The 23,591-nt window shown below is 26.4% G+C and overlaps 3 protein-coding genes and 1 long non-coding RNA gene across 8 annotated transcripts in view; 3 read left to right on the top strand and 1 right to left on the bottom strand.

Annotated features, from left to right (window-relative positions):
* The window catches only part of LOC119679074 (protein Skeletor, isoforms B/C), a 63,060-nt gene extending 58,411 nt beyond the window's left edge, over positions 1-4,649 (bottom strand). For both annotated transcript variants that reach the window (XM_038091227.1, XM_038091228.1), the window contains exon 1: positions 4,183-4,649. In XM_038091227.1, coding sequence (XP_037947155.1) covers positions 4,183-4,468 — 286 coding nt within the window. In that variant the 5' untranslated portion in view covers positions 4,469-4,649. The remainder of the gene's footprint in view (positions 1-4,182) is intronic.
* A 1,698-nt stretch (positions 4,650-6,347) lies between these two features.
* Positions 6,348-7,335, top strand: LOC119679073. The gene is made up of 3 exons (XR_005252380.1): positions 6,348-6,387; positions 6,447-6,565; positions 6,628-7,335. It is a non-coding gene; the product is annotated as an uncharacterized LOC119679073 (long non-coding RNA).
* A 6,457-nt stretch (positions 7,336-13,792) lies between these two features.
* LOC119679071 lies at positions 13,793-19,655 on the top strand. Of its 2 annotated transcripts, XM_038091226.1 has the most exons (3): positions 13,793-14,354; positions 14,743-15,450; positions 19,374-19,655. In XM_038091226.1, exons 1-3 carry the CDS (start codon positions 14,216-14,218, stop codon positions 19,481-19,483), a joined length of 957 nt encoding a protein of 318 aa, XP_037947154.1. In that variant the 5' UTR covers positions 13,793-14,215; the 3' UTR covers positions 19,484-19,655. The 2 variants fall into 2 exon arrangements, with proteins under 2 accessions (XP_037947154.1, XP_037947153.1); XM_038091225.1 differs by lacking the exon at positions 19,374-19,655 and having other exon boundaries at positions 14,743-15,890.
* The window catches only part of LOC119679070 (eukaryotic translation initiation factor 4 gamma-like), a 28,050-nt gene continuing 23,956 nt past the window's right edge, over positions 19,498-23,591 (top strand). For 2 of the 3 annotated variants that reach the window (XM_038091223.1, XM_038091222.1), the window contains exon 1: positions 19,498-19,718. The gene's annotated coding sequence lies outside the window, so the exon portion shown is untranslated. The remainder of the gene's footprint in view (positions 19,719-23,591) is intronic. The other variant, XM_038091224.1, reaches the window with a different exon arrangement.

Below are 23,591 nucleotides of genomic sequence, written 5' to 3'. Positions count from 1 at the left end.
TTAACAAACTTTAAATCATATTGAATTAATTCCAACAGACATACTGTAGAGGGACCATAAAGCTCGAAATTATTTTTAATCGAATATATCATTATATTAAATTTAAAATGTGTTAGATGGAAACTCAAAATATTACTAGTAAGGCAATAATTATTACAAAACTGGGGTATAAGACTGCTGTATACTTCACTCTAATTATTATAAAAATTATGAACATATTTTCTAAAAAATATATTTTTGAATAGTTAATAAAACACACATTTTGAATATTTTAGCTTTGCAATTACAAAGACTTACAGCTGAATTCCTCATATTAAGTAAGGGTAATAACTTAAAAATAGCATTCATTAACACAAAAACTCAAAATTGATTAAAGTAACGTTAAATCAGCACAGAGCTTTCTTCTCATCCTCCAGAAAAATGGAAAGCCTGTAAAATTTTAAAAATTTCTACAGTTGCTGAAACATCACTAACGGATGCAATCGGGAATTAAATACGTAGAGATGAAGAAAAACTCAATATTTTCGCACAACATCTGTCCAGTCTTTCAATCAAATATTGCTATTACAGAACATGAACTTTTACAACTTGTAACTTGTAATTAAAGTATTAAAACCCACATCCCATCTTACTACAAAAAGAAAAAGAAAAAAGAAAAAGCTCATTGCAATGATGAAATTACTTCGAAACTACTTAAACTGTTAGATGTTTTAGCAATAGTCTACAAAAGCCCTTAGCAATACATTACCATATCTACATTACCAGACTGTTCAATGCCAGAAAGCTTGTTCCTCGAACAAAAAGACGTTTACGCCTAAAAAGATCAGACTACACCGCCATAAGTCAAAATAAAATTTACTTTGTTATATGTCATTATTAACGTCACTACTCTTTCTCGTGTTCTCTTCTACTCTTGTCCCTTCTTCTTGCAAAATATATAATCCCTGAACCACCTTTTCATAGAGCATATACTTTTCTAATCTTGCTATCCCAATTATAAATAAGGAGAGACGTATAAAATCAGAATTACTCAGTATAGTTGACTTCTAATTGTCGACAAGTAACATAATTTTGTAATGTATATATAAATAGTTATACGTTTTAAATACTTAATATTAGTTTCTAAGATTCAATAAATAATTAAAATGCAAAAAAAGGTTAATAAATTTTCTTATATCTTAAATAAACTCTTATAATTCATAACCTGAGTCATAAATTAAACTATTTTAAATTTTTAAATCAAAATGAAGTTGAAGTAAATAGAAACTAAGTTGAATAACTAAACATTAAATTCTCAGACCCATTAAATGTTTTAATGTTTTTCAATTATTAAGATTACTTGATAGTGCTTGAGTCATATTCACACTATTCAGAAGATCTGACTATATACCAATTTTATGACTACATTTTTAGTACTTTTCGTAATTAAAAATTTTATAAAAAAGTCACGTTCTTAAGTAACAAATTTAATTAGATATTAATTTATCATTCATCCACTATTCCATAATTTGAACTTACGAATACTCAATAATTTATCTGTCAATCTTCGCTAAAAGCACACATAAATTATTAAATATATTGCTTTATTGATTCAATTTCTTAAAGACACTTCAACAAATATGTGAAAAGTAAATAAACAGTTTTTTAATTATAGTAACTTTTTATATATATACATCTGTTTCTTTTAAACAGTCATTAAACAGTCATTCTATAATAAAATTGTAATATAAAATTTTTTTTATTTAATTAAAAACAAAATTTTATTGTTTTAATATAGAATGTGGGAAACATTATAGTTTAGTATACCTTTCACACTTTTGTGAATAAACGGCATATTAAGTTTGTCAAAGTGCTTGTAATATATTACTAACAATATGAAATATCATATCATATTTATATATATATATATTTAAGTTGCGCAGTTTCTCACCATAGGTTCTTATACAACAGTGACCAGAAAGAACGGCAGTAAGCATTGCAGTATTCAGACTCATATTTGTTATATGAGGGTCGTACTGTTTATAGACTAGAGTTCTCCGTTCAAGTCCTCCATTCAAGTAAAAGTGAATCAACCTAATAAGTGTATAAACTTAGACAAATTTATAATTTTGTAGGATGACAGTTCTATCAGGTCGTGGTGCTGAGTAGGTTACGCCTTAGTTGAAGCAGCTGACGTACGTTCAGCTTGAACCAGGTCGAACTTGAGATCTGATAGAAGAACACTGTGCTACTTAAACTGAAATCGTATTGGATTGGTTAATAGTTACATATTTTTAATATAGACTACGAATAAACCTCACCAACGATCCAGACCACAGATTTTTAAATTTATTAAAGCATTTTCTAGAGAGGTTTCGAAAAGCAGTGAAATACAACAATAAAAATTTTTTAAAATTATTTTTACTAATTGAATTTTTGACTGACCATACAGCTGCTTCGAATATTGTCAAATATCCATTTAAAACATTTTCTGTAAACGGAATATTTCGGTATTATTTCATGCAAACGATACAGCAAAAATGAAAACAAAAAATATGGTCACTTTAAGTGTAGAACATCTATTATATACTGCTCTGTTATTGGTGCTCTAAGATTATTTTAATTTGGAATACTATCGACTGAAGATTTTATAAAAAAAATTGAGTTAGTATTTAATATAGAGAAACAGACTAAAATTCCTACTATAAATTATGTCACAATCGACATAATAACTTAGCAGGTTTCAAAAAGTAGTGAACTACAACAACAAAAATTATTTTGTATTATTTTAATTAATTGAATTTTTGGCTAACCTTACAGCTGTTTCGAATATATCTGAAGACCCATCATCAGTAGTTTTAGAAATATTTTTTGTATTTAAATATTCGTAAATAATTTTTTTGAGACTACAACTACCAGAGAGTATCAGCCGTATAATCTAATCTAACTTCTTGTTTTTATTTTTGGTGTGGCAATGGACATAATAACTTATAATCTAACCTACCTTCTTACCTCTCTTTTTTTTCTTTTTTGTTTTAAAGTGGCGGAGAAGGTGTAAAGCCTTCTCATAACTGCCACGATGGTTTGACAAACCTTAACATATTAATGTGTAGTATACGGACTAATGCAGCCCCTCTTCGGAGAGACTTATTCTCTTCGGAATAAATATAGCTTTCACTAACTTGAAACAATTAAATTTAAAAAATATTTTTAAGCTTATATTTTTTCTTTACCAAAAATATATAAATGTTATTTATTCACAATTAGAAATTTGGAAAATTTGAAGTAATTTGTTTATAAATTATTTTTATATATAATTTATTCTTATATTATATTTGAAAAGAATTATAATAAAACTGTGTGAACCAGCCATTAGTTTTATGATTAATTAACTATTGAAATGTAAAAATTTTTTTGTGAATAAATATTATAAATAAATATTAGAACTCATTAAAAATCAATTTGGTGTGAAAAAAATCTAATAGAAACCATACATATGAAACCAAAAAGAAACCATAGAATAACTATATGGGGTTTACGGTACCACCTTAATGACTTTATTATAATAATATAATTATTAAAATTTTTGATCACTTCAAAATTATTTATTGCATTATTGAAATTTTTTAATATTAAATGAAGTCCAAGTTTCACATACTTAAATTTATTAAACATATATTAACTTTTCAATTATTTTTTGTGACCACATTAATTACAGAAATAAAATCATAAATATATTTTCTCAAATTTTTATGGTCATTAAACATGAAATACTTGTAATAAATACGTAATTAAATCAAAAATATAACATTTTTAAGTGTTTTTAAGGCAACTCAACCACAACACAAACAAAAAAAAAACACAAAACCACAATCGAATTGAGAAAAAAGTGATGCCGCCAGTTATTTATTTAAGTAAACGGATTTACTGGAAATTTTCAATTGCACTTTGTTGTTTGTGTAACACATAATATTTTATTAATATATGAGACATAAGTAAATTGATATGTTACAATACTCGGTTACTTATATAACCGAATATTTTAAAGTCAATTACAAACACAAAAACAATTGCACTAAAGCAAATATAACAAAAATTAGTAGAAGAAAAACAAAACAACAAAAAACTAATCTATATTACTCATACGCAGTGTAAATCGATTTGAATGGTGAAAAGACAATTTTGTTTATTGTTTATACTTACCATTATCGACGCAGCAGCCAAGCAATGCAACAACAAATAACGCGGCAACATGGAGTTGTATTACACCACTCCACACCCTGTTAGCAGTTAATGAATATGTTGATCTTTTTGTATGTTTTCTAGATATGCAAGTTGCGGTTGCTGCTGGTAGTGTTGTTTTTTTGATCGTTGTTGTTGTTCTATTTGTTGTTGCATGATTTTGTCCCTGACGTTGCGTTCTATGAGATTTCAGTAATTGAAACTCATGTTGTTGTTGTAAAAGTAGTTGTTGCAGCGACTTAAACATTTTGTGCTTATTTGCTTGAAGAGCGCTATTAGCGGCATGAAATGCTTAAAGATATTTACACGTGTTGTATGTGTTGTTTGCTGTTGTTGTAAAAATAGGCGCGTAAGTTGAGAGGATTGGTGGGTTTACAAATATTTTGATTTTAATTCTTGAATTTTATTTTATTTTTTTATAACTTTTGTTAAATTTTTAATATATGTATTTTTAATATACTTTTATATTTTTTGAAATTTAAATGTTTTTTTTTAGTTTCAACAGTACACAAACAAATGTTATATGTGTATGTTTAGTGTAAGTTTGTGTTAATGTAGTTGTGAAGGAGGTGAAGCTTTTTTTGGTGTAAGTTAAGTATACATACATATGTATTATTTTTGGGTTGTCGTTCTGCTTCTTTCTTTTTTTATATTATTGCAACTTTGTTTCGTATGCGCTTTGTAATTTCAAAATGGCGTACATGTAATAATTGTGTAATCCTTTCAAATATTTATATTAAATAATATTACTTTGTTACTTATATATTTGTTACATACTTAATTAAAATATTTTATGGTTTTTCAAAATTTTATTTTATTTTATTTTTTTAAATTATTTTTTATAATTGCATTTACGAACTAATTATTGTCGTCGTTTACTTTTTATATTAAAAATATTAATTAATACATTACTTTATATTTTTTTATTATTTTTATATATTAATATAATTTTATGTTTAGTTTAATGTGAAATATTTTATTAAAATAATTTATTCTTTTATGTTTTAAAAACTTTTTTGCCAAAAAAAGCACTTTTTATACTTTTTTAAAATTAAATAAAAACATAAATAAAAAATAGGGCTTTGCCCTTTTCAATTTTAAAATTATTATTGCACTTTTGTTTTATTTTTTAACATTTTCAATAAAAAATATATTTAATAAATTTTTTTTATGCACACATAAATACAAAATTATTTTTATATGAAATTAAAAACCAAAAAATTTCATTTGCCGCTCAAGCTTTAATTAATGTCGCACGTCAGGGAACTCGGTCTCGGACTGAAGCAATTTTGTCATGCCATCACAGTAAATGTCTTCTAGCATCGCACAAATTCACCACACCAAAACTTTAACATAGCCAACAAACAAAAAAGCTTTACGTCCAAATATGCTCAGCGGCAGAGCAGCAACCAAACAGCAGCACTGTAAGCAGAGAAAGAGAAACAGTCTTATTATTTATTGGATACAAATTTTATAAAAAATAACTTAAGTAGTTGTAAAGAAATAGTAAATATTTAACTTATATAAAATAATTTTTTTTATAATATTTTCAAATAATATTAAGTATGCCTTCATTTAAAATTCTTTTTTAAAATGTTTTGACCACAACTAACAGCAAATAACAGTTTAACTAATGTGTTTAACAGCAGCAGCAATAGCATTGACAGCAGAGGCAGCATTGGTAGCAGAAGAAATGTAGTTTGTTATTATTAAAAGGAAATGCAGAGGTAAAGACCACAAGAAAAACCAAATACAAACCACAACAAAAAGCAAATTTTTAACTTTTTAAGCTTCTGTTAACCACAAATTTTGTTTTATTTTCATTTTTTTTATTTGTTTTTGGTTTACTTTTGGCAATGTAAAAGGTTTTCTTATAGTTTAACAGTCTCTTTGTGAAATGTTGTATTTGTTGTTTTTATTTATTTAATGTATTTACTTCACACTGTCAGATATATTTTTCTATTATAAACAACTCTGGTAAAAAATTAAAAATATAATTTAAATTCTTATTGAAAAACTCTATTTTTTTTTATTTGTTTTTACATAAACTATTTTTTTCTTACATTCTAAGTTATGAGCTTAATAATAATTTATTAGATGTATAAAGGAATTAAAACAAAAACGAACGAAACATATTGTTTACAAAAATAATTTTGATAAAAAAATGTAAGTGAATTGAAAAACATTAAAATATACAAATCAGCTTAACCTTATAATCTATCTAGAAAAATTAAATTCGGTTATATAAGGCAATACTGTGACGATAGCCAATAATAGGTATGATATATGGCGAACGATGGAAATGAATGCAAACAGAATTTACTGTACTATATTGGAGACAAAGGTAATGCGAAGTAATGAATTTGTCGTCAATAAAACAAATTAAACAAAAATATCTAAGCATAGCTGAACAAAATTGGGCAAATGAATAATCCTCAACATCGACCTGGTTCAAATTGGACAGGAAACGGGTCAACTTCAACTGTTTCAATTAAGCTGCATAATATGAAAACATACTCGTTCTATCCTATAATGACTTCTATCTGGGATTTGGCTCAGCGAATGACGAAAAAACTGTACTCCACCTCAAGAGTAGATTTAGAATCTTTGGAGCCCCTTTTCTAACCTATTTGACGGATCTGTCATCCTGCAAAATTAGGAACTAGACCAAGTTTAAAGACTTGTCAGGTTGGTTTACCTTCACTTGAATGGAAGAATCGTGCCTTTTGGCGTTGTTCGTACGTCGATCTCTTGTCTGTGTTTGAACAACGTTAATCCGTGATATTTGAATATCACGGATTAAATAAATTATCCGTGATATATACTCAAATAAATTTGATATTTGAGCCCAAACACGCCAACAGCACTTCTTTAATTTGCTAGTTTGGCTGTTGCAAATGGGATACTAACATTTGACAAACGAATATCAGGGTGCAGGATGTCTCTATATCCAGGTACCCATCCGATCTAGACACTGAAATCAATATACTGGAAAAACGCTGTTCAAAAAATATTTTCTCCTATATCTGTTGCTTGGCAAAATCTTGGATACATCAATACTACTATGTAAACATTTTGCATCTTATCGTAACAAAGAACTAATCTTTTCTTGAGTTAAATACTTATACTGTTAGTATTATCATAAAATAAAATAAAATAAAAATAGTTTTCACACCATACAACTACAAAAAATAAAAAATAAAATAGCACTCTAAGTTAGCTCAAAGCTTACCAAAATTTAAACTATAATAAACCACAAAAAAAAGTAACTTCTTAAGGATACAATTGTAAGTCATAAAGACCTTCTACTCTTAAAAATGCAACAAAAGACCAAGGCTCAACTATAAAACCAAAAACAAAAAACTAAAAAAAGCACACCACACACAAACACCGAATTATTAAAAAACTCACCACAGAAAATATTCATTTGCTGAGCAAAATGAAGCAAAGCAAAGCAATATCGCAAATGCATTTATGACCACTCAAAAACATGGCCTACACATCCATATCCGGCATTTGTCGGCAAAAATTTACTACGAAGCAAGAACTAGGCGCGTAAATTTCTATTTTTTATATTTTTATTTCCATTTTACAATAACAAAAAAAGCTTGTTAGTATATGCTACAGCCATATACAGGGTCTCACTTACAAGTGTAACAAGTAAATGTATTCGATTCAGCATAATAACGATGATGCTCAGGGAATGTCACTCGATAAGAGTGAGGCTAACAGAAGTCAAGGGAAATGAATGGAAAGCAAAGCAAAGCGCATGAGCCTCCCCAAAGTACATAAGCACCAACACTAACGCAATTTTGCATAAGTACACACATACATAAAGAATGTGAATTGTTTGTGGTTTGTGTGAGTTGTGCGAGTTGTGTGGTGTCCTTGCTGACATTAAAAGTGAAGTGGGCGGTTTCTAGTGAGTTATAGTGAGTCAGTCGGTTTTTGTTTACCGTGATAAGCGACCATTTCGAAGTTGTACGTCTTTTGTGCAGGATGTGCGCACGATTGAAAAATCATGCTTTGGGAATCAAAATTTTTGGAGGAAGAGGACTATTACGCCACGCTTGTGACGAAAACAAAAAGCAATTGTAATAAAATAAAAAAAAATTATTCAAAATAAATAAAATAAAATTAAATTCTAAAAGTAACTTTACATATAAAAAAAAATGTGAATTTAAATAGAAAGTGTATATATAAATAAATAATGCGAATTAAGAAAAAGAGTTATTTTTTTAATACAATAATTAATTTTAAAACAACAATTATTTTTTATAAATTTAAATAAATAAACAATTTTTATAATTATCAAAACTTAGTTTTTTTTTTTAAAATTTTAATAATAAAAAAAAATTAAATAAAAATATTTTTTTTAATTTATAATATAAATGTATATATAATATAAATAATAATATATAATATAAATAAATAAATAATATAATATAATATAAATATATAATATAAATAATCTGAATAAAGAAAAATAGTTATTTTTATAATACAATATAATAAAATTTATAATACAATTTTTATAATACAAAAGCTGGTACAATAGGTCTCTTCTGGCCGCAGTACCGGCTGTTGGGCAATTTTCACGTCTACTCTTTTAATAATAGTTAATAATAATACAATAAAAAATCTTCCTAAAACAAAAATTGTTTATTATAAAAAATTATCAAAATTTAAAAATTATAAGAATAAAATAAAATGAAAATTTTTTTTTAATTTTTTATAAATATAATTTAGTAAAATAAAATCAAAAAAATTTTTTTAATTTTCTATAAATTAGAATAGAAAATTAATAAGATAATATTTTTATTAATAAAATGACAAACATTTTTTTTTAAATTGCTATAAATTTTAATATAAAATTAATAAAGAAAATTAATAAAGAAAAAATTAATAGTTCCCGAAATTTATTTAAAAAATATTTCTCTTATATTAAAAAAACTATTTTAAACATTTAAAAGGAAATATGTGATTGAACCTTTCGTATGAATACAAATTAAGTAAAAAGTATCCGGAATTTATAATTTGAAAAGCATGCCTAAAGATATTATCTTTGATAAGCAGATATTATATTATCTGTAAACATGATTTTTCATTGGTAAAGATAATATGAAAAAATGGAATATGAGTATATATACATTTTATTGAAAAAGTATCCGGAATGGAATTAGTATTTAAAAGAGCTTTAAAAGTATCGCGATTTACATAAGTTTTTTTTGCAAAACAATCAATTGAATATGATAGATCAGCAGATAGTGAGTATCACTTGAAATGGTCCTATATGACCTATATGTCTTCCATGTCTAACATGTCTAACATTAAATTAAAATAATTAAAGAAATAAAAAAAAGAAAAGAAATAATTTAAGTTGATACCTCAATAAAGCTAAAAGAACTCTTTAAAGAATTGAATCAAAAGCTGGGATATGTTTATTGTACTCAATTTCCTAATATTAAAGGCGACAAAGTAATAATTCAAATAATTCCGGACACTTAGTACACAAAATGTGCATAGTTTTAAAAATAAAATTCTAAAATAACTAAATTCTAAAAGAACACTTAAAAACTGAATGTAGTTTAGTTATTAACAATTAAGTTAAGTAGCCAGTTTCTCCTAATATTTGGATGAAACGACTTATTAATATATACTACAACTATAAAAAAATTTCTTTTTATAAAAATTAATAAAAAATAAATAAAAAATAAATAAAAAAATAACAAAGATAAATAAGTATCTCACAGTTAAATTCTTCAATTTGATCTTAAATTACTGAATGGATGATGCCATTAAAATAGAATGGAGAATGGATGAATATGCTCCAACGAAAAAGGTGTTCGAAGCGATAGTTTGAGGAAAAAGGCATAGAGGTAAAGCATGCATTCTATGAAGTGATCAAGTTGAGGAAGCACTAACCGTATTTAATGTACGAGACTCAAAGAGCGCACGATGCAGAAGAGCTTGAAGAGACATGCTGCGTCAGACGAATGCCCGGTAACAGGTTATGATTCCATTTTCAATTCCTACGGACATAAACACCCTTTTTATTAAAAAATATTACTCTTTTACTAGTAAGTAATATGATCCCTTAATAATATTATTAGGGACCCATGTGCTCTCTCTTAACTACACTTATGGTTCCAATTAAAAATGTAGGATATATATCTCAAGATAATGTTATTCGCTTTAATTTTAATTTAATTTATTCTTGAATTTGTTTACGTAGTAAATTTATTATTAATTAGTTTTAAAAGTCATATAGATAATATAATTGAGTTCACAATAATCATATCGAAACAACTGCTCACACCTATGATACATGATCATTGGAAATATGTTACTTAAAATTGAAAGATTAGACATATTTTAATTGCCATGGAAATAAATCTTCAATTCACATAACTATGTACACGTAGTCCATTGGTACTACACATGATAGGTACTTCAGGTATTAAAAGAGTTGAATGTAGAAGACTCCCAATTCAATACATTTTTCTTAAAACGGAAAAACTATTAAATTAAGGTTGTATTAAATGTAGAGTGCGTTCTACTTTATACATGTCATATATCTAACATAAAGATGAATTAAAGAAAGACTAAGACATCATTAAGCAATACAGCTGCATAGTTACCAGATATAGCAGTATATATCTTCGATCTTCGGACATATTTTTGGCAGTTAATACAATTTCGTTTAGAAATGCTATCGCTGACTCCATAGATAACCTCTTACACTAACTTTTAGACTACTTTTGAGTCATGACTACAGATACTGTACTTCTTTCCTGACAAACACAGGAGGCGAGCAGCTAAAATAGTCATATGATTTTCATCGCATTTTACAATATCTGTTAGTCTTAGCATCATTTAATTCCTTCTTTTAGGCACGGTATATATCTAATAAGAGCGTATAGACTTAAGAATCTAAACATTTCACTCGACCTTTCATTGAATCTGCAAATAATATCATCCTTAAGCTCCATTTTTGCAAGAAAATAGTTAACAAATCAGTAGTTAATATACATTTAGAATTATTTAGAGTATACATGATCACTTGTGTTGTTGCTCCGAATAAAGTGTTTATATTACCTTAATCTTTGTAAAAATTTAATAAGAAATCTAATAAGATTCTGTATCATAATAGCTAAATCAACAAAATCCAAACAAAAGAATAAAAATGTCGTTGAAAGACTTCAGCCTCTGAGAGATGCACCCCATCTGGTGCATGCATGTCAGAGACTATGTACAAAGCATTCAAAGGTATAGTTTAAATAAGAGTTCTGGAAATGATAAAGATTATGTTGTCAAACTTGAAGATCATAACTTCTGTTTTTAGGGATAACAAGTGGGCGCTGCGGAGTTACTACCACAAAAAGAGGTGCAAACTAACTGAAGTAAACTATGCCTTATTATTGAATGATTGTTGAAAACGTCCTCATGTGAACAGTAAAAATTTTTAAATTGGAATAGTTACGAGTTCACTCATTTAACAGTATAATTTATGTAGTTGAAGACTTGTGTCGGACCAAATAAAAAAACTATTAATTGGTTTTTATATTTCTTTTATATTTATTTAATAAAAAGTCAAGTTTGCTTAACACCTTCTTTAGGATGGAGTATTATTTGAACTTTTTATCAAGAAGTTGTAATAATTGGAAGCATATATCGGTGAAATATATTTAGAAACTATATAGAATCAAATAAAAAATATACAACTAATAGTTTTATATTTCGTTATGTTTTATTATATTATTTAAAACAACAAATAATATAGTGAAAAATTTTCTGTTAACTAAAACAATGTATTGACTTATAGTATTTCTCGGTAACCTTCATGAATAAAATCTACGGAATTGTTTTATCCACCATAAATTAAAATTTTTTAGCTAACTTGAAATTATACGGTCTTTTCCGCCTTTGTTAAAGCTCAATTTAGAGGGCTCCAAAAAGCTTTTAACAAAGACCGTAATCGTTACGGTATTTTCAAAAGCTATCTCTTACGGTCTTGGCTAAGACCGTAACACAATCTGTTTATATTAGAAAGACCGTGGATTACGATCTTTGCAAATGATGTGAATAGCACTTCAAATATAAATGGATAATGCAAAAAGATTTTTCTTGTAATTTATCAACCATCTAAAAATTTTAGCATTCCACTATATTTATATATATGATAAATACTTTTTTAACTACAAAAAACAAAATAAAAATAAGATGTTTGTTTTTAAAATCTACTTCAGCAAATTATAATATAAAAATTCCGTTTATCGTCAGAATTTAATTTAAACTCTATTTGCTTCCAATCATCGGTACACCTTATTAAATTTCGAGTGTTTACGGTCTTTTCAATTTGAAAAACTACATGACCGTACTTCTTGTATAAGGTGCTCAATAAAATTGTATCTTTTAACTAAAATTATAAATAGATATTAAATAATTATTAAAAATTAAAATAAATGCAAACACAATTGTTTGTTCAACTTCCCCCATTATTGCTTGTTTTGAGTTGGAAGAAATGTCAAATTGACCGTTAAACTTGGCAGCACTTTTGGTTTTAGTGCGGCAATTGTGTTTTTCGTTCAAGCATTTAACGGAAATATTTGCAGAGATAGCAAATTACAGTTATACACTTTTATAAAATAACAGCAAATTTACTAATATGAATAAAATAATTGCAACTTTCTTATCAATATATGTTATATTAAATGTTATATGACTCATTTTTGCATACAAAATCTCAAACGCATATGAGATTCATTGGATCAATGAATGCATTGAACAAACTACAAATAAAAGCTTTTCATGGTATTTTGACAGTTCGAGAAAACTGTTTTTGATATATTTACAAATTAAGGTAAACAATTGTTTGGTGGTTTCATTTTCTTGAAAACGATCCACCTATTTTTGGAACTTCTACTTCACAAAAATAAATTAATCGAAGCTAAAAACAAATTTTCAGTTTATGTTGTAAGGTTTGAAGATATATTTAACCTGTATCCAACATCTTTTTGGCACAGGCCAAAAGTCAAATCAACAGGTAAGTTGAAAAATCAGCTGTTTGAAATGAGAACAAATGAATTACAACGAGTGTAAACACTTTGAAATGACTCGTTCTAACCTTAAAACTGAATTTTGTATATTATAAAAAAATACAATTTAATTTCACTGAAACGAAGCCGAAATTAAGATTTTTGCAAAATTAAAATGTATCGGAACATAGTATAAGAAGTACTTTTTCAAAATCGCAAAGTTTAAATTCAACTTGTATGTCCCACTTTGAAAAACTTCTGATCTGGTCACCTTATTTTGAAATACTTCATTTTTTTTCATTATTTTTGATAACGAAAATATTTCAAACTAATAAAAAAAATTCAAAAAAAATTTCTGTGAACGTTTTATAAAGAATTTTATTTTTTTTTTCACTTTTTTATAAAATAAATTCGTTTAAAAGGTAATTTTGTATTTGAGTTTATTTACTTCTCACTTTGATTTCAGTTTGTAAACCACACTGAACTTCAAAAATAAAATAACAATTTATATAGCAAATACATTTAATATTTGTTTGCTTCTTACTTCTATTCGACTTATCAACAGTTGTTGTTTGTGTTACCTGTACGAAAGCAGTGGCATAAGTAAAAGAGTGATAAGTGTGACAAATAAAAGAGTGTTTGATATAAAGAACATCAAAAAAAAAAACAAACTTAAATGAATAGAGGAAAGACAAACAAATATACGATGTGTAAGTCCAAAAAGTTGAAAGCAAGTGAAACCGAAGCTGAAGCTGAAGCCGAAGCGATTTCGCAAGCAGTCAGCTATGGCTGTATGCGGCGACACTACTTCCGAAGCTGATTTGTTTGCTTTATCTTCTCTGTTGTGTGTAGTTGTTTTTATCTTTAACTTTGATTTGCTCTCGATTCGCTTTGACTTTAGTCGCTCGTACTTCGGTAATGAGTAGGTACGTGATTTTATATTATTTTTTTAAAAAATGTCTGGAATTAATGCAAAGCTAATTGCTGCGGTTTTTGCAAAGCCTTTATTATGGGATCAGAAGAATAAAGATTATTACAATCGATATGTTTCGGAAAAGAAATGGAATGAAATTGCCAAGCAATTAAAAACAGATGGTAAGTAAGAAATTATTTAAAAATCTTAATATTTATCTTTAAAAATATTTAAAAACTTTATTTAAAATGTTTCTACGAATGATGCCTATGTCGTTGTTGTAGCCCGCAACGATCTGCGTATGTAGACCCTTTTGCGTTCACTGAAAGATATTTGATTGTCGAACTCGACGTGTGATTCCGGGACGTAGACCTACCGATTTACTTTTACAAATTTTTACATTATCGAAAGCTACTTCATTTTGAAGAGTTATTTTTCTACTGATAGTTCATGGTTGAACTATTCTACCTAACCACTATATGCCTTATTAGCTGCCAATACATGTGATAACTAATGCTATATACTATACATAAATATTAATATTGTAAGTATATTTTTTTACAATTACAGTTAATTGGGTGCGAAGGAGATGGAAACAGTTAAGAGACACATTTAGACCTGAACTAAAAAAACTTCCACTCCAACAATTAGATGACCTAGGCGCTGATGAATATACTGAATCCTACTCCTCATGGCCCTATTTCAACCATATGCTCTTTATTAAGACTCAAATAAAGAGTCGTAAAACTAATACTAATTTTAGTAAGCAAAACGTTATAAGAGAAGATAACTCAGTAAAAGATGTTGACTTTAATGAATATGAGGACAACAATAGTAGCAATGATATGGAAATTCATATAACTGAAAAACAATCTATGAGTAATAAACGTAAATATTATGATACGGAAATATCGCTTGATGTGGAAACTCTTAAAACTTTACCAGAAACTCAAAAGAAATGTAAAAGTTATTTCAATAGATATTCAAATATTAGAAATATCGAGGAGAAGAACATACAAGAGAAAAAATCGAAAAACAAAATTGATAGCAATGATGAAGATATGGCCTTTTTTATAAGTTTATTACCTCATGTAAAAAACATGACTCCACCTCAAAAGCTCCTTTGTAGAATGGAAATACAAGCTACTGTTTTTAATCACGTATATGGAAAAGGTTCCTCGTCCTCTTCAATAACACAACATACCTTATCTTTGAATGAACACAACACTATACCAATATCATCTTATGCAAATACCAGAGTGCATATGAGTATGTCAGGTAATAATGAATGTGATCACGTTACCACATCTCCAGAACGACAAACTTCGTCCGTTCCTACACAATATCCTTTTGTTGAATATGTATTTTCACCAAAACAAGAAGAGCCAAATAATTCAATGTAACAAATTTTTTTACATACATTTATGTATAAAAATGTATTAGAGAGGTTTCGAACAGTAGTGAACTACAACAACAAAAATTCTTTTTATTTTATTTTAATTAATTGAATTTTTTGACTGCCCATATAACTGTTTCCAGTATTTCTACTTGTATTGCAAACATATAAGTCAAGTACGACTTTAGATCAGTTGGCTAATGAACGCTGACTCTGAACTTCAAATTTGGCAGGGTACGACCTCAACCCTTGGTACAAGCAATGTCAAAAAATTATTTACTAATAATTAAATACAAGAAATAATTCCAAGACCACTGATGATAGGTATTTGGCAAAACTTGAAACAGCTGTATGGTCAGCCAAAAATTTAATTAATTAAAATAATATAAAAAGAATTTTTGTTACTGTAGTTCACTACTATTCGAAACTTTTTTACCAAATATACTAGTTTCTATTAAAATAGTCACTTCCGTCATAACTGACGTTAAATTATAACTTACTTATATATAAAAAGTTATTTAAAAAATAATTATTTACACTTAAAAAAAAATGTAGAATGTTGTTGTAGCTCGCAAAGCTCTATAAACTTGAAAGGGATTAGAAACAGTAGTGGTAGTATGAAAGGGAGAGGGGATTATTTAGGAGTAAGAATGGATTTGAAATTAATGGGATTTTAAGTATAGTATCTATTCCTCTCATTTTACAATGCTACAAACGATCTATCTGTCTCCATTTTATTTTTTATTAAACTTATTGATCTTTGGCTGCTAGAAATTCTTTTTCCTAAATACTACAAGTTTTTAAGGTTATATTTTATTACAAATCCTTGTTATAGTCTTGCTCATAAAACGCGGTATATACAGTGTCACTATGGTTTCATATATGAGTCTCGATGGAGTTTCGGCTTCAGGTTACGCTTCAGCTTTAGCTTACGTTTCAGGTTTAGTTTACGTTTCAGCTTTAGCTTACGTTTCAGTTTCAGCTTACGATTTAGCTTGAACTTAGGTTTCAAATTTATTATAATTTTACTCTTATATTTGATCCACTTATATTTAATCTTCAATTGTTTGTCGCTGACATATGATAAATGTCTACCGGAAATTCTCCAGAAAATAAAGTAATCTTATGCTCATATACTTTTGAGCAGCAATCGCTGACTACAGTTACTAGTAATATCAAAAATGTTATTTAGCAAATATAGTTAAATAACATTACGCATAATTAAGCTACTGTCCTAGCTACAGTTGTTATTTTTCTTTGTTAAGAAGGGAAAGAGGTTATCTATCGCCTAGTGACACCACTGCTGTGAATAATTTTCATAAACTAAAGCAAGACATAACTAAATATTCAAGATTTCCATTTAAGAGCGCAACTATAAAACTAAATTATAATTTGCTATGTGAACAAGTTCTTAGTGAAACCTGCAGAATCTGCGAAATTACAATTACTTATAGCGTTTGAATAGGTTGCTATTCAAATATATTAAAATGACCGATAAAACTATTACAATTTTAAAATGACTAAATATTTATACATTATCGGTTAATATTCCTACATTGGTAAGCCCCTAAATAACACCATAAAATATACTAGGAATTGTAGATTAAGTGCAATAAAATTACTTTACGTCCGTTTGACTAAATTTCTAGAAGTAAAGAATCAAACACAAGTGTTCAGCAATAAACTAGAAGTTAATTTTAAATAAAATTTCTTCATATGAAGAGAGCAAATAAACATTTGTTAATCAAATGTTTACTTGATAACGAGTTTCTGTAAAACTTACTTTTTTATAATAAAAATTTACTTTATAAATTCATATATAGGAGCGAATTTCTAAACGTTTTCATTATTCAAAAGTAATGCCATTTATGTGAAAATAAAATAATGTATAATTAATTAATTCAAATATATATATAATCATATATATGTAAATTATTTTATTTGTTGACATATTTTTTTAAAAAATTTTATAGATCTTGAAAATGATTTACTTGTTATATATAGTATAACACGACTTTTATACTATGTTAGGTCATAATACAACTTTTTAATCTGTAGTTAATATATTGCTATATATTTCTGCTTAATTTTTTATGCTGAGTTTAAAATTATGAAATTTATAATAATATAAAAATATTCTATTTATATAAATATAATAAATTAATATATAATTACATGTATGGGAAAAATTAATTATCTATAATAAATAATAATATGAACATATATATATATATACATTAATTAAATTTATTTATTTTTTAAATAATTATAATTAATTAAAAATAAAAAATATTTTTTAGATTTCTTATATATTTATGCTTATAATTTACTTTCAGTGAAGACTATACTCTAGTTTTTGAATTCATCTTTTCGAGCAAATGAGTGCCTTTTAAAGTTAAGGCAGTACTTAAAAATCGGTTCTAATTTTATAATATATTATCAGTTGATAAAAATATGGCGTTAGTGTTTATTTTTTGAAATTTTGTTTTTATATGAACAACAATTTAAAACTATTTATAAAACTTACATACAAAAAAGTTCAAATAATAGTGAATATTAATAAGTTATAAAAAATAATATTTAATAAGAGATCCATAAAACAATTGAAGATATTAAAACTATATAAGATTTATTTGACAATTTTATTTCAAATTGCATATATTTCTGTCCAATATTATTATGTGAATAATTTAAAAATTATTGAATATTACAATTCCTTAATATTTTATTATTTTATTTATCTTAAAAAATTTTTGTATATAAAAAAGTTATATATATTTACCAGTTTATATTATGATAAAATATCGTGAAAATCGTTAAACCTACTTTGAACGGCGTGGATTTGTTTTGTATTTCTATACTAACTTTCTTCCATTTTACATTTTATACTTTATCATCCACAATCCACTTCTCATGTCTATTATAAATATGTGCTGCCAGACCAAGTGGTAAGAAAATTTCATATTATATTAAACCATAAATATTTTATATTTCATTTATCGTTTTATATAAGCATATTTGTTGAGTATTTCCCTTAATAAAATATTTTTAATATATTATATTTTTGCATATATTAAAAAAATAATTTATTTCATATATAAGTTTAACAAATCTGTTCATTTGGTAACATAATTTTTTAGTATTAATTTCTTCCACAATGTAATCCACATAATTTCTACAACTTCTATTAAATATAATCTGGTAGCACTATTACTTTGTGCGGCAGAAAAATTTGCATTCTCTTGTGTGAATTCGTTTAGTCGACGCCCGTTTCATTAAATTATAAATGAAAAATTATATTTTTTATTAAAATTTATTACAATAATATGTTTATAAATCACTTTGAAGTTGTACTTCAAATATAAATTTACAAAACTATTTGTAAACAGATTTAAAATAGAAGGAGTAAGCAAATATTGTGTTAAAATAAAATAAAATTCTCTACATGCAAAAAAGTGCACTTGTACCAAAATTTTTCCTTTCATTATTTTTATTGTTTTGATCAAAGTAGACAAAGTGAAAAATTTTAAAATGAAGTTTATTTGGTGTTAAATTGAAATTCAAAAATAATTATTTTCTTTTTAAGAAAATAGTAGATTCAAAAATTTAACAAATTCTCATATTTATAATATTTTCGCGTTTTTTTTATATTTCTTTTTGTTACAAAAAAAAAGTGCGTGTGGAAATTTGTAAATAGGCGGCGTGAAATACTTTTTTATTTCTTTGTAAAGTAAAAAAGAAAATATTTTGGCGGCTTTGTTTTCTGTGTTTAATAATAATTTCTAATTTATTCCTTCTTTTTCAGTTGTATTTCAATCAGAAAAAAAAAGAAAATTTAAAAAATTTGTGTTTGTTTTGCGAATTTGTCGCAGAGCGGCAATAAATTTTGTGTTTATATATTTTTGTTTTTTGTAATAAAAATCATTTATGACTAACTGAAAACAAAAACTAAAATATACAAAAAAAAAATTGCTAAAGACAGCGAAATTAACTGCAAAGAAAAGCGTATAGTGCAAACGGACAACACAAAAACAACAAACACGCGGAGTACAACGAAAAGGGAGGGGAAGGGAAAGGTTGAACAAAATTTTGTCAGTTTTTTTTGTACAGAAACGGCATTAAACATTGCTACAAGACGCCAAAACAAACGGTAAGTTTTTTCTTTCAAATTTTCATATTAATTATCTTTTTTCGTTACTCCTCCTCCTCCTCTCTACAACGAAACTAAATAGTTAGTATTTTATGATTTTGTTTGGTTTATCGTATTTTCTACTATTTTAAATGTGTTAGTGAATTTTATTGATTTTTCATTTGAAGAATATTTTACCGTTTGGTTTGTTTTGATCGTTACGAACTTAGTTTAGTGTCTAAATATATGTTTTTCTATCTCTCTTTTCAATTGAATTTTTTTCTTAGTTTTTAGTAAAAACTGCTGAAAAATACAATTATAATATTTTATTAGTATTGCAATTTTTTTACTTAAAAATTTTTATATGACAAGTATATAATAGAAAAAATAATTAATAAATATATAGATAAAAATTTTTAAGCTTATTTTTGATATGAATCATTATTAAATTATTTATTATTCTATTTAATGTGTATTAGTATTAAAAATTAGAATTTAAGTTAGTATATTAATTATATATATAGATATAGATATAGTATAGATATAGTTCATATAAGTATTTAGATTTGTTTTTATGTATTAACCGTATTTGTGGAATGCTACTTTAAAGCACTTTATGACGCACGTTGATGCTATATATTTAGAAATATGGTTTTAGTTTAGTCCATTTTAGTATTAGTCATTTTATTAGGCCTTATCTTTCATCAATTTTGAACTATAAACAATAATAAAATATATCAAAATATTAAAAATTTCATTTGAAATCTATGATAACATCGTAAGTAGTATTATTATGATAAATTGATTGGGAACATAAAGTGGTCTGATTTGATATATTACACCTTCAATTAACTAATAACAACTGGAGAACTTAGAATACTTTTGAATAGGGAACTACTTATTAATGTCTAAACTAAAACAAACTAAGATAATGCATTAACCGCTTTCACAACTGGTTTATTTTGTTGTTCTGTCCTTTTCAGGACACTTTGCTCTACTATGACCTACCATAAAATAATTCTACAAATTTTGATTCTTAAGCCATTATTTTTTCAGTTCTGTAGTGAATAACCAGTATTTATTGAGGCGTAAACTTTTAATTTTATTATTGCCATGGTTATATCAGTTTTTATTTCCATTTATTGTTTGAGATTCCTTTTGTGAGATCTGTGACATTATATCTCCTCTATTTCCACTTATAAGTTTGTTAAAGATGCGTTTCGTGCGATCTCCAACATTGTGTCCTTTCTATTTCCAGTTAATTTGTTAAAGATGCTTTTTATGCGATCTCTAACATTTATTTCTCCACTTATTATTTTATTGGAGATGCCTGAACTGATATTTCTAACATTATGTCCTCTCTATTTCCACTTATAAGTTTGTTGAAGATGCGTTTCGTAGAATCTCCAACATTGTGTCCTTACTATTTTCACTTATTTTGTTAAAGATGCCTTTTGTGTGATCTCTAACACTTATTACTTCTCCACTTATTATTATATTGAATATGCTTTTACTGATATTTCTAACATTATGTTGTTTCTTTTTCCACTCCTTAATTTGTTAGAGATGCCTTTCGTCACACCAAACATAAGTACTTTCTGTTTGCTTCCTTTTTTTCCTATAACCATGGATATTTCGACTTTATTTTATATTGATAATAAAATATAAAGTAACATAAAAGGCAACGACAAATTTTATGGGGAGTATGGAAATCACCAAGTCAATAGTCAAACCTCGGCTTTTCATAGCTTTAAGCATTTTAATTTTATGCAAGCTAATAATATTAAGTTTATGGCAAGTTCGCAGTATTTCGATTTCAACTTTATATATATATATATATATATAAGTATATATATGTGTATCTTTAAAATTTTCGATAAGTAAAAGAGATGTAAACAATATATGTGCATTAATTAATATATGCCAAATCAGTTTGTAATATCAAGATTCAAACTCAGTTTGTTTTAAATATTAAGATTTCTAATCGATTTTTGATTTCAACACATCTCTTAACGAGATGTTCAGTAATCTTATTGAGATACCCTGTAAAGATATAGTTTTTTCATATCACTTTCAATCATTCATGACGCAATTGTAGACAGTACGATGAAAGTGCCTCACTTTTGCGTTGTTATTGTTCAGCAAATACGCGGCGCTATTTACATGCCTCTTTTTTTTTTGAGGATCTTGACCAACTCTGCGATCCGTCATTCCTATTATATGAGTGAGATAAGTCAAAGGTTCAAGGTGGTTTTTAAAACCTTTGATTTTTTTGAAACGTTAACACAATGGGCGAATAGGACTAAGTGGATCCTTTGGATCACCGGTATAACCTAAGCATACATTGTTCTTCATTTTTGAAATTATCTCGTGTACTAAAGAATCTAAATCTATAGTAGTATTACAGTACAGAATTAATAGTATCTTCCTTAGCCACTTTCTAACACATTTAATGCTTAAGAAACAGTTTAATGCTAAATCTTTTACGTTTAGATATACTGAATTAGTCTAAGTATCTATTAATTGAAGCGATATAAATAAACTTATCAGAAAGGAATTGAAAGAAGAGTCTTTACTCTTCTTTTGGAAGCATAAAAATAAATCATAGAGCTCAGTAATAATATAAATCTTATAGAAGATGTAGTTAATAACATTTTATGCAACTCTCTAGATTTCACTTTACTTATTCGAAATATTTGTCTGGCAAAAATACAACTAAAAAACTAAATGAGTTTTTTATGTTTATGGAAAATGCTATAAAGAAAGCATAAGAAGGAAGCATAAAGTGGGTCTTGATGTAATAACCGCAGCAGATACAGCCAAAAAACAACTTGGCTGCATTGCATTAAAGCTAGTCTAAGTATCTTGTGTGTGTGCTACTTTCATTGGAAAAAGTAAAGAATTTCTTAAAAATGTGGTTTTACTTCTTTACTTAACTGGAAATTGTATTAAGAAAATGTTGAAATAACTTAAATTGAAGTTTTACAATGAAGATACCACATATAAATTATTCCAAAAATGAAGTCACTGTTAATATTTTCGTTTAAAAAAAATATTTTATTTAATATTTCACTTTAAGTGTGTTACTTTATCAATCATAACCTTGAATTTACCATTTACAGTACGCCCACCTATTTTTAAATTACCTTATATAAGTAAAGAAAATGTATCTGTTTTGTCTTAAACATTTTTACCTATTATTCAGATATGGGTATATGATATAAAGGGTGTTTCATTACTCATGAAAACAATTTTTGCTTAACGAAATTACTTTTTATCTTATAATTAGAAAAATAAAATTTAAATATATTTTTTATACAAATAAAAAAATATTATTTTATACCAATTAAATATAGAGTAATAAGTTCTAAATAACTATAATTTAATTGACAACTTTAATGACTAATGATCGATTAAAGTGGTGTTCACACCGACACTTCTAAATGGAAGTGTAATTAAATTGTTGAATTATAGGATGTATTTTGAATGTTTTTACAGTTTATTAAGAACTGGACATTACTGTATAACTTTTTTTGAGAAATTATAAAAGCAAATTTCATGCTCTTGTTTCAAAATTTATAGAAATGAATATATAAACTAAACAATTTTTTTTGTTTCATGTTTGAACAAAAGAATTGTGTCTGTGTGAACACCACTTTTCAACGTCAAAACATTTAGAAGTGTTCACACCGACACTTCTAAATGGAAGTGTAAATAAATTGTTGAGTTATAGGATGTATTTTAAATGTTTTGACAGTTTATTAAGAACTGGACATTACTGTATAACTTTTTTTTGACAAATTATAAAAGCAAAGTCTATGCTCTCGTTTCAAAATTTATATACATAATTATATAAATTAAAGAATTTTATTTGTTTCATGTTTGAACAAAAGA

This window comes from Teleopsis dalmanni, chromosome 2 (assembly GCF_002237135.1).
Source record: "Teleopsis dalmanni isolate 2A chromosome 2, ASM223713v2, whole genome shotgun sequence".
NCBI classification, from domain to species: Eukaryota; Metazoa; Arthropoda; class Insecta; order Diptera; family Diopsidae; genus Teleopsis; species Teleopsis dalmanni.
This window is presented reverse-complemented; position numbering and strand designations above follow the sequence as displayed.